General features: G+C 28.6%; 2 protein-coding genes across 2 annotated transcripts in view; both read right to left on the bottom strand.

Annotated features, from left to right (window-relative positions):
- LOC136981044 (protein transport protein Sec24C-like) overlaps positions 1 to 12,930 on the bottom strand; it is an 82,100-nt gene that overhangs the window by 19,898 nt on the left and 49,272 nt on the right. Inside the window, exons 8-12 of the mRNA XM_067277309.1 lie at positions 12,070 to 12,185; positions 11,875 to 11,999; positions 9,969 to 10,047; positions 7,985 to 8,097; positions 7,814 to 7,907 (exon numbers count right to left, since the gene is read on the bottom strand). Coding sequence (XP_067133410.1) covers positions 7,814 to 7,907; positions 7,985 to 8,097; positions 9,969 to 10,047; positions 11,875 to 11,999; positions 12,070 to 12,185 — 527 coding nt within the window. The remainder of the gene's footprint in view (positions 1 to 7,813; positions 7,908 to 7,984; positions 8,098 to 9,968; positions 10,048 to 11,874; positions 12,000 to 12,069; positions 12,186 to 12,930) is intronic.
- Herc4 (HECT and RLD domain containing E3 ubiquitin ligase 4) overlaps positions 1 to 12,930 on the bottom strand; it is a 148,488-nt gene that overhangs the window by 94,968 nt on the left and 40,590 nt on the right. The window lies entirely within an intron of this gene.

The raw sequence follows: 12,930 nt of genomic DNA, 5'->3' as shown, positions 1-12,930 counted from the left end.
AAGAAACTGCTCAATATAAATATCTTTGAGAACATCAACCTGGCAACACAGTTTATGGATCCCAATTTATCATCCAGTATATCAAGATCCTACTGCTTTTATTTCATCTTATTGTAGACTACTGAGTTACATTGATAGTTAACAACAGAGTTCAAAATTAATTGGCTCAATCTGCAATATTTTTCCAACTGTGTCTATTTTTTGACTTGGAATTACATAAACATAGCTTAACCCTTGATTGGAAAAAGCCACAACAAAATAGACAGTAGGGAATGTCTGAATAGGGCGAACTTACTTTATAGTTGATAAACAGTGGCCATCATGTAACATAACTTGTACTTAAATCTGGCATAAAGGATTACTCTTTATAGTGTGGTTTCATGCACTGAATTTTTTGGACTCTAAAGACTACATTATATTGAGTCACCAGGGTTCTTAATATGATTACACTCTACAGGATTTTTCTAATTATTTGTGTAATAATAATCAGAGTTGTTGCTTTACATTTGAGATAATAAATATTGCTGTTTTTAATAATATGTTGCTTTATAAACAGCAAGTCAATCCTTTTTTAGTTACTGTTTTAAATTACTGAAGTTGAGTAACCTTAAAAAATATTCATAAACAAAATAATGTAAAACAATCAATACAAAGAAAAATATAAAATAATTCTATAAAATTTATACAATAAAATTAAACAAAATCATATAATATGTTGTGTACCAAACAAAATTTTCCAATATGTCATTTTGGGACATGCATCATCTCTGGTCAACAGATTCTCAGTTTTCTAGAAAATCTTTTAAAACTTACTATTTAAAACCACAATAATTTGTAATTTAATTAACAAGAGCAATTAAGAAAATTATGATGATTCTATCCTGCATCATAACATAATAAAAGAAAAGTTTCTTTTAAACATTTCAAAATAAGCATTTCTGTATACTATTTACATTGAATTCATTTTTATCATCAGATTATACATTATCATCATTAATGCAAAAGTAAATAATTGACTCTTGTCCTAAAAACAGACCTCATCTGAATGTAACTGAGAATTTGTTCAAATGAAAAACAGTTTGCTGTAAGAAATTTGCCTACTGAAAACCAGTTACAAAAAATACTGATCAATATTTGGTATCATCATTTATCAACTAAATGTATTCAAAGTTTAGTCAGATCTACGCCACTGGAGTCTTAGTATTTTTTGTTTTATTTTTAAGAAGACTTCCTAAAAATAAAGCTAAAAATAGTATTACCACTATGATAACTTCTATCAGAGTATTATTATTATTATTATGATAGTAAAAACTGGTTTTTATAATAATGAAGATTTTCTTGCTTTTGGTTGAGATGAGCTGTACAAAAGTTGTAAACTGTTAACTTGCACAGTCAAGCTAGAGCTCTCATTTTAAATGTATATAATTATTTGCTATTACAAATTCAGTTATTGCAATAAAAAAAACAATGAGTTTAGGCTATTAGGATTTTTTTTTTAACTCTTTCCATGTGGGCAATAAGAAGGCCTCTAATAACAAGACCATTATGGGATTAGCCAGGCCCACAACGGGGCGGCAGAATGTTGAGGAAAGGGACCAGACATATCCAAAAGGACTGCCCCCGAAAAATTCCTGGGAATTTTTTGACTCATCCGGATTTGATCCTAGGTCCTCCAGAGTGTAGGCTGCCACCTTGACCGCTCGGCCATCTGGTCGTTAGATTGTTAGGATGGCAATTATTGTGTCACATGATTTAACTGTCAATGAAACTAAATAACCACTCATAAAAGATGTTTTACACACATCAGCATTATTTTTTGCCATTTTGCTAATGAAATCAGAATTAAAGATGCCATATTCACCATTTTGTTAATTTACTTTAAGTCTTAAACTGTATAATGTAAAAATACATTTTATATAAATTAAAGCAACATTTGTATAAAATTTAAATTATTAATAAATAACTTTAGAATTAGAAAACACTAGTAAAATATCTTCATGCATTTTCTAAACAATAACTGAGTGAATGAAAAATGTCGAAATTTCATTGGCTAGTGTAACCATTACAATACAATAGGTCTCAACTATATAGAGAATGTTGAACAAGATGTAAAATTAAATAAAGCAATAAGGTTAATGAATAACAGGTATTCATATAATCATTAGTAATTAGTAACAAACATCTAAACTTACATGTTATTGTAAGAAATATGAGATATTTAGATGCAAGTACAGTAGAGCATCGATTATCCGACTTAATTGGGGACTGGGGCTGGTTGGATAACTGAAAAGTCAGATAACTGAAAAGTCGGATAACCGAAAAGTATGAAAACATACATTATTAGTATAGTATATTAGTATATCGCTATTAACCTACCCCATGATGAAATTTTTCTCTGTTGTGCATCACTTTGTGTTGAATTTTTTAACAATGTTAAGCCTAACAAAAAGTTTTTTTAAAAATAATAATCGTCGCTATTGTATCATGAAAAATTATTTCTTTATTTTGCACAAAATAAATATAGTACTGTACTGTACAGTAAAATATATAAAACAAAAAAATGTATATTCGGGTTACATATTTTTCATAAAGTAGGCCTATACATTAGGAAAAAAAGTCTAAAATTTTCTTTTGCTTCACAGCTGATACTCGTTTTTTTGCCACTAAATCTTCCACACGTTTTTCTGTGCAAGCTTCCATCCTCACTGTCAAATACACTTGCAAATTTTTTAATGGCATCACTGTTCTTTTTAATGTCTGTTATTGTGGTTTTTCCAACTCCATATTCCCCAGCTAAGCTTAATCTACTGGCACCACTTTTCAACTGATCTATTATTTTAAGTTTATTGGAAACACTGAGAACAACGCATTTATGTTTAGTTGCCATTGCGAACGGTACAACAACTACAGCACGATCCATTACAAGTGTGAAATTCACAGATCCAAAATTTATATCTCCGATGAAAACAGATTCTGATTCAGCATAATTAGAAAATTAAGCCTCGTTTAAATACTAGCCTTCCTTTCATGGTTGAGCCAGTGCTGCCAGCTAAAACATGCAAAAATTTAACAAAAATAATATTAAAGTAGCCAAGACATAACCAAATATTGTAGTGCCACATCAGTAGCGAACATCTGAATTTGCCGACTAGAATGTGTTCAGTTAACTGATAAGTTGGTTAATCGATGCTCTACTGTATATAAATTTAATATTTAGAAATACAAAAATAGCAATCAAATGTTAAAATTGCCAATAAAAAATTATTCAATTTCCATTTCATCTTTATTGGACATTTTATTGACTGACATCTGTCTTTTAGAAGAAATGTTTTGTAAATTACATATATAATGACTAGTCCTTCTGTTAATGGGTTTCAATAATTGATGAATGTTCTTCTGAAACAACTTTCATTTCAGTGATTGGCTTTTATTACAGAAGCTAAACTAATTATAATGAAATCAAGAAAAGTGGTACTTTTATGATTTAAAAATGCTGTAAAAGTTGCTTTAATGAAAACAGATCCTGATCATAAAATACCTAATATTGATGCATTTTTTACTTGCGGTTTTTTGTCACAATTATAAATTGTTGTTACAGTTTCTGTAATTTAAAAAATATAAACAAATTATTAGAATTTATTAATAAAATGTGAAATTAGTATCTTATCATTTATTTATTTGTCTTTTTCTATTTTTTGTTTTGTCTGTTTACAACTATATGAAATTCCTTGTATTATTTTATTGGTTATTATATATAAAATATAATTATCTGATTTTTATAAAATTTGTATTAATAATAATCCATTTATATTGAGATAATTTAATCTTACTATTAATTGTTAAATGTAGAGTGATGAAACAACTTTGGCAAATACTATAAATTATAATAAATGATTCATACTCGTACCCAGCAGAATTAAATAAAAAACTTAAATCAACACCTTAATGTTTGCTGAGAAATTTTTTAATTTAACGAACGTTTTCGGCCTCATCTATAGGCCATCATCAGGTCGAAATACAAAAATTGGAACGCTTACGTTCCATACATAGAATACAAAATTCAAACTAAACATTTTTTTTTTTTTTAAATGGAACTAATTAACGGATAAATAAATAAACATATAGCGAGAAACTAGAAAAACAAAAATAATAATAACAAACGAACATAATATCAATATTACCTATCCTAACTATAAATAATTCAATTTAAAATATAACTAAGTTCATGCGCTTCCTATAAGTTTTTAAGGGCATATTTCCAAGCCGAAGGAAGACCCTCCGCGTCCCTTGCATTAATACATTTATCTTTTAGCTTATTTCTGTAAATTTCCATTTTTTCCGCTGTTCTCGCCAAAGTTGGGGAATGTACCTGTTTTAAGATTTTCGCCTCATTCCACCGTACCACAGATCCTTCAGCTTGCCCCATCTGGGCTAGTACTGTTGTATTGGACCCTTTTCTAATATCATACTTATGTTCCTTCATCCTTATTCCTAAGTTTCTAGTAGTAACCCCCACGTACTCTTTATTAATACCTAACAACTGGTTCTCGTAGGGGATCTTATACACACCTGCCTTATCTTCTTTTTTAACTAATCCTTTATCGTTTCTAAGTATTTTATACAAATTCGGAGCCCTTTTTAAGATCACCCTTGCATCCTTCATGCTTGCTATTTCTTTCATAATCCCTCCTAGATATTTATTGAATGTAAATTTCGTGTACCTATAAGGCCATTGTCTAGTGTCTTTATCACTGCTGGTCTCAAATTTTCTAATAATTCCCTCTATGCCTTTCCTCTTATACCCTAATCTTCCTGCTATCCGTATAATTCTTTCTATCTCCGTAAGTCGGTCTATCACATTTTCACAGTATATAAAGGTCCTTCTAATCAAAGCTCTAAATGCCGCTAACTTATATTTATAAGGGTCATAAGAGCTAGCAGGAATATAAAGTGGGCTATGTGTAGGTTTAATGAATACGCCAGTGGATATATGCCCTTTGCTAAATACGATGTTAATGTCTAAGAAATGCAACATCCTAGAGCTTTTTTGCTCAAACTTCAGGTTAAGGCCTTCTTCGTTTTCGTTAATTCTATCCACAAAGTTAGCAATTACCCGATTGTTCTTCCATATTATGAAAATGTCATCCACATATCTCTTGTAGTATACTATGTCACTTTCGAAGCCGCGCAGCACTTTTAATTCTACTTTTCTAACAAGTTCGCAAAGGAGCCCCGAAATCGGGCTTCCCATTGGTACTCCCCTTTTTTGCTTGAATGTTTGGTCTTCGTAAACGAAGAAGGATTCGCAACATACTAGGTTAGCCATTTCTATAACCTCCTTTCTGTGTTGTGTTAACGTTGGGTTTTCTTTAAACAAGAACTCCAACAGCGCTTCTACGCAGGATTCAACCTTAATAGACGGGTACAAACTTTCGTAATCTAACACAGTTCCAACTTCTTCATCCATCAAAGTAATGCTTTGTAGATCTTTAACTACTATAACAGGATTCTTTACCACAAACTTATTACTTTCCATCAGCGCGGAGACGTATTCTTGCAATTTTTTTTCTAGGAGAAATGTAGGACCTTTTCGTTTCTCCACAATAGGCCTTATTTCCTTACTCTCTTTATGGGTTTTAGCGAAGGCAAAGAGTCTAGGGAGCCCTGGTCTAGGGTTCCGGCATTTTCGGAGAAACGGTAATATCTTCGCTAGTTTGGTTTCCTCCAGCTTTTTAACCCTTCTATCAATAGTTTGAACTATATTACTGTTGACCTTGATACATTCTGTTTTTCTGATGTATTCTTCTAAGGCCCTATCATATGTTTGTTTTTTCATTATGACCCATAAAGAGGGTAAGGAAATAAGGCCTATTGTGGAGAAACGAAAAGGTCCTACATTTCTCCTAGAAAAAAAAAATTCCAAGAATACGTCTCCGCGCTGATGGAAAGTAATAAGTTTGTGGTAAAGAATCCTGTTATAGTAGTTAAAGATCTACAAAGCATTACTTTGATGGATGAAGAAGTTGGAACTGTGTTAGATTACGAAAGTTTGTACCCGTCTATTAAGGTTGAATCCTGCGTAGAAGCGCTGTTGGAGTTCTTGTTTAAAGAAAACCCAACGTTAACACAACACAGAAAGGAGGTTATAGAAATGGCTAACCTAGTATGTTGCGAATCCTTCTTCGTTTACGAAGACCAAACATTCAAGCAAAAAAGGGGAGTACCAATGGGAAGCCCGATTTCGGGGCTCCTTTGCGAACTTGTTAGAAAAGTAGAATTAAAAGTGCTGCGCGGCTTCGAAAGTGACATAGTATACTACAAGAGATATGTGGATGACATTTTCATAATATGGAAGAACAATCGGGTAATTGCTAACTTTGTGGATAGAATTAACGAAAACGAAGAAGGCCTTAACCTGAAGTTTGAGCAAAAAAGCTCTAGGATGTTGCATTTCTTAGACATTAACATCGTATTTAGCAAAGGGCATATATCCACTGGCGTATTCATTAAACCTACACATAGCCCACTTTATATTCCTGCTAGCTCTTATGACCCTTATAAATATAAGTTAGCGGCATTTAGAGCTTTGATTAGAAGGACCTTTATATACTGTGAAAATGTGATAGACCGACTTACGGAGATAGAAAGAATTATACGGATAGCAGGAAGATTAGGGTATAAGAGGAAAGGCATAGAGGGAATTATTAGAAAATTTGAGACCAGCAGTGATAAAGACACTAGACAATGGCCTTATAGGTACACGAAATTTACATTCAATAAATATCTAGGAGGGATTATGAAAGAAATAGCAAGCATGAAGGATGCAAGGGTGATCTTAAAAAGGGCTCCGAATTTGTATAAAATACTTAGAAACGATAAAGGATTAGTTAAAAAAGAAGATAAGGCAGGTGTGTATAAGATCCCCTACGAGAACCAGTTGTTAGGTATTAATAAAGAGTACGTGGGGGTTACTACTAGAAACTTAGGAATAAGGATGAAGGAACATAAGTATGATATTAGAAAAGGGTCCAATACAACAGTACTAGCCCAGATGGGGCAAGCTGAAGGATCTGTGGTACGGTGGAATGAGGCGAAAATCTTAAAACAGGTACATTCCCCAACTTTGGCGAGAACAGCGGAAAAAATGGAAATTTACAGAAATAAGCTAAAAGATAAATGTATTAATGCAAGGGACGCGGAGGGTCTTCCTTCGGCTTGGAAATATGCCCTTAAAAACTTATAGGAAGCGCATGAACTTAGTTATATTTTAAATTGAATTATTTATAGTTAGGATAGGTAATATTGATATTATGTTCGTTTGTTATTATTATTTTTGTTTTTCTAGTTTCTCGCTATATGTTTATTTATTTATCCGTTAATTAGTTCCATTTAAAAAAAAAAAAAATGTTTAGTTTGAATTTTGTATTCTATGTATGGAACGTAAGCGTTCCAATTTTTGTATTTCGACCTGATGATGGCCTATAGATGAGGCCGAAAACGTTCGTTAAATTAAAAAATTTCTCAGCAAACATTAAGGTGTCGATTTAAGTTTTTTATAATAAAAATATTCAAACACATTTTTGCTTTTCTGAATCAATTATTAAATTTAATATTTTAATAATGTATTAAAACAAAACAAATTAAATGATATCATAACAAAATATTGGATATTAATAAATATTTTTAAGTGAATAATCAGCTGACAAATGTATCACTAAAATCATTATTTATGCATACTCAGATTAACTGTTAATACACAAGTGAAATATAATTCCTTCATTCTTATAAATCATTACAACAGAAAATTTTTAACCTTTAATGCTTCTAATCCAGCTTGTATAACAGGTCCCAATATTGTTTCTGTTTCACGAGAGTCCGCAAACATCAAAGGTATTTCTTCCATTAAACTATACAAATACAATTATTTTGTTAAGAAATATTAAAATAAAAAATATAAATAAACAACAAACAAAAAAGAAATTACGTTTCAATAACAGATTCAGCTTCTTCAACATTAACTAAAAATCCATCCAAAAGTGGCATAAACATATCACTCACATCAGATACAACTAACATTTGCGGTTGTGCTAAATTTCCCTAAAAATAAAAATATCAGCATATCATAATTTCATACAAAAATCAATACTACTATTTTGTATTTGTTAAAAAAATTATATTGTATTATAAAATGCAATAAACAATCTAATTGTATTGAAAACAGATCATTACATTTCTGTTTAATATTGCAACAATTCTGGAATTGAATTTCTGTAATCATTAAAAGTAATATTAGTTTCATTTATAGAAGTTTAAGTTTCTTAAAAGAAAAGATTCATTATCATTAGTTGAATGCAGAAGACTGAGTAGCAATTCAAACTTCATTTTTTTCAGTTATTTAGCAATATAACATTTTAATATTTCAGAATCAACTATTTTATTGAAGTACGATAATTAACACCACAAAAGAATCCAAGTAGTTTATGACTTCTAGTACATCCTCAAGGATTAATGCTCTAGTTAACTTCTAAACTATCCAAAAAAAAAAAAAAAACTCCTTAAACAAATTATAACCAAGAACTTTAAAACGTTTTTTGAAATTAAGAACATACAAAATGTTAAGATTTTTGTGTTTTTAATTTGGTTTTTATTTGTTTAACAAGTTTTTTTGAACAGTTTAGAAGTAACAGAGCACTAATCACTGATGATGAACTAGAAATCAGAAAGTGCTTGGATTCTTTTGTGGTGTTAAATATTATACTTCAATAAAACAGCCAATTTGTTATTAAGACTTTTGGAGTACTAATAAGTACTGTACATATTTCATTGTCACTTTATTTTATTCACACAATTATAAATAAGAGGATATGGAAATTAAAAATTAAGAAATTAAAATTTTTATTTTTTTATGTCTTGTTTATAACAAATATTTTCTTTCTTAACAGTAAATAAAAATCTATGACAGAATTTTCAGCTCTATTTACAAATTTTTATTTTTATTGTTAAAAAAAAACTATGTAATAACAGTAAAACTGTTTAAACTGCAGAAATTATTTGCTTATCAGAAGTTTCACATGCAGCAATAAATATTAAAAATAATTTGAAGTAAAGAATGTGAAAAACAAAAATGATAATATCTATCAGTATCATCATAAGCATTTTGGATTTGTTGCTAATTTCTCATCATAAAACAAGCATTAGTCTTACTTTATATGATAGGCTTTTTGATAAAAGTTTATTTTATTAAGATGACAGTTTTGTCCTAAGTATAAATGGAAAATTGGTCTCTAATATCTAGAATTATACATTAATCTGAGTATTTCCAAAAAAAGAAAAGAAAAAGAATGAAGGAAATAAATCTAAGATTATCAACTTTCAGAGTAGCTAAATTAACTAAATAAATTAAGAATATGACACTTGCATTCTTATTCAAATTTCCATAAGGTTTTGCTATTATCAACTCCAATTTAGATAATATTCTAATTATTTTGTACAAAATAGAGAAATGTACTTAATAAACAGAACAGATTAACTGAAAGGAAATAATAAAAACACAATTTAAAAATATTAAACATTTAACAATATCATTTATAAATTTTAGACACCAAATTAGCATTCTTTGTATCTTATCACCTGATCAACTGGTGAGTGCACATATCAATTAAAAAAAAAAAATTATGTATTAGCAATTCTAGCAATAGAATTGTCATTTTGAAAGTAAAATATTCTAGAAAATAAAAACTAATGATATATAAATATAATTTTAAACTTTTTATTGAATAAAAACAAACTGAACCAAAAACAATTTTACATTCAAGTATCCTTTTTTTTCTATATATAAATATTTTATATTTATTGACATTATCAGCCTATCATATGAGAAATACATTGCACATTCAAAGTCAAAACATGTAATATAATACTACACTAAACATATAATAATATTTTCACATAATAAAATAATTACCAACCTTCACATTATAGAAGTGGACAACATTGCTGTAAGTAACAAATCCAACTTTCATCTTTGATTTATCAACTCCATTCTCTCTATGAAAATTAAGAACAAATTATAATATTAAATACACTTTCAGAAATTCATATATCAAATTTATTTTAAAAATTCAAAATTTATGAAAAATGTTTAAAATTTTTATGATGTTTAAGTACTTTCTTTTTCTATACATTGTTATAATAATTATTTGAGTTGTTATGGCTTATTTGCCAGAATCATGTTGACAACACAGCATCAAACTATAGCTGATTCATGGATATTCTTTTGAGAGAAGGATTTATTATTACCTTTACAAGACCAGATCTTAAATAAGAAAACTACAAAAAGTACATTTTAAAAGACATGACACTTATAGTAAGAAATGCCACATCATGCACAAACTATACAACATACATATACACTGGACTGCAATCTTTTAATATATATGGTACATCTTATGTACTAAAAGATTGGAAACATATATTGATGTAATCAAATAAAATACATAAAAAGCTTGCACACAAACATGAATTATTACAGATACCATACTATAAATACACACTGCAGATAGTTTTAAAAAACAACATACACTATAATTGAGTCATAATCACAGCAGGCTAGACATCACATTCATTGATAAACAATAACAGATATACATTCCAAATCCCAAATACAAAATACATATACTAAAAATTTAGTAAATATTCATAGAACTTGTCCATAAAATAAAGTACCCATGAATAATAGCTAAGTTACTTATTGCACTTGTCCTCTCTAGCACAAGTATCATAACCACATACTATACAAAAATCTGGAACACAGACCTTAACAACAGTATATATAACCCATTACAGAAAGCAGCCATCTAAACACATGCCAAATAACCAGAAATTTCTTAAATACAGATACACACACAAATAGCATAAAAAAATAAGTTTTTATTTAGCTATGCCATTACCTTGATCCATTATAGTACTAGGCATTAATATCATAATCCAACTAGGACACAATCCATAACATAATATTAATAAATCTAAAATAACCTTGAAAAAATTAAATTAAAAAAATTTTAATGTCAATATTATCAGTAGTTTAGAAAACAAACAAGGAATTCAGATGAATCTAGGGTGGCAACATGGTAAGAGTTGTTCTTGTTGTAATAGTATGCCCTTCCAGATACATAGTAAATAAACAGTATAAAAAAATAATTTCCATTAATGACAATCATTGCTGATTTTATGAAGAAAGCCACATGCAGACTTGACAATATCCAATGACACAGGTTAGAGAATTAATTATTTAGCTATTATTAATTGCAGAGAATTAGTCTGATAAAATCAACAGCTCACTTCTAAATAGTTCTCTGAAAATCATTATATAAAAGAGATATTACCAGATATTTATCGACTTTTAAGTTACAGGTTCTAGTGTGTTTAATAATAGCAATTAAAATATTGATTGACATACAGAAAATGGAAGAAAACTAAAATTGAGACATGATTATTATGTATTTTTAGTGGTTTCTGGAAAAATTGTACTGATAAATGAATAAATACATTATGTAAACAATTTTTTTCTTGTTTTTTGAAGACGTTCTTCACAAATTTAGACAAAAGAAAAGTTGTTGATAACTTCATAATTGCAAGTTAAAATTGGAATATATCCATAAAATACCATAATCACATAGATATACCATATCATCACATAAGTTTCACTTGCTTTCAAACTGACATACAGATAACTCATGAGTCATTCTTAAAAAATTACAGTAATCTTTCTACCAAGTAATATATCAAATTTTACTTGTACAATAATACACTGGGTAAAAAAAAAAACCTCTATTTATTTACTATGAATTTGCAATTATTTATAAATTTAATTACCTTGGTAAATTCATTAAAATTTTCTTCATATTTTCACATAATAATTTTACCATTCCATTTCTTATACTATTATAAGAAACATCTATCATGAATATAAAGGCTGGAGGATTAGGGAATTGACCATTCTGAAAATAAAAGTTCATAATTTTTTTTGTTTTGAATTAGCAAACCTTATTATTTAAATGGATCATTTACCTTGCAATAATCCTTTGTAGCAATAAATTCATAAGAACCAAGACAAAGTTCTGGCCTTTGATATTTATCAGTTCTTTCACCCATATGATCCAAATATGCAAAATATTCTTCTGGTACTAGAATATTTAAAGAAAAAAGATAAAATAAGTGTTATGTTCAAAATTAAGAACATAGAAGTATATCAAATAATAAAATATCATATATATATATAATATTTTATTATTGATATACAATATACAACAACGTAGTCTTTAGTAACTTACAGATTACAGTAATATAATACATGATATCACAAAGACTTCCTATATCAAAAACACGATGTGACTTATGTGTATGTAAAAGAATTGTAAAATGTATGTTAAAGTTTAAAATTATAACTGGAATGAATATCTAGTAAGAAAATCAATAACTTAATTTTCCAGCAAAAGGAAATTTCAAATTGTAAAATTTCAAACCTGAAGCAGATTTATAAAGTAAACTAAAAATATTTGTTATACAAACTCTTCGTGCTGGGAAATTAACTAAAATGTATGTTAGAATAAAATTCAATATAGAACAAAAGTCTGTTTATTTATTAACTGAAATGATCTAATTAAACGAAATAATTTGAATATTAAACTGAATTCAAGCATAAACATTTTGAAGCAAGTGATCAGAAGACAGAAGTGGTCACATTTCTTTCAGGTTTCCCTAAAAATATTTCCTCAACTATATAATTACTTACTTAATTTTCTTCTTTAACTTATAAATGTCAATAATATTTCTAAAGTTCAATGTCTTTAAAAGTTATTAGTAATAAACATACATTCTCCTTAGTCATATCTAGACAATTATATCTCAAAATCATTGGTTTATTAATAA

This window comes from Centruroides vittatus, unplaced genomic scaffold (assembly GCF_030686945.1).
Source record: "Centruroides vittatus isolate TY-2023 unplaced genomic scaffold, ASM3068694v2 contig_742, whole genome shotgun sequence".
Lineage (NCBI taxonomy): Eukaryota > Metazoa > Arthropoda > Arachnida > Scorpiones > Buthidae > Centruroides > Centruroides vittatus.
This window is presented reverse-complemented; position numbering and strand designations above follow the sequence as displayed.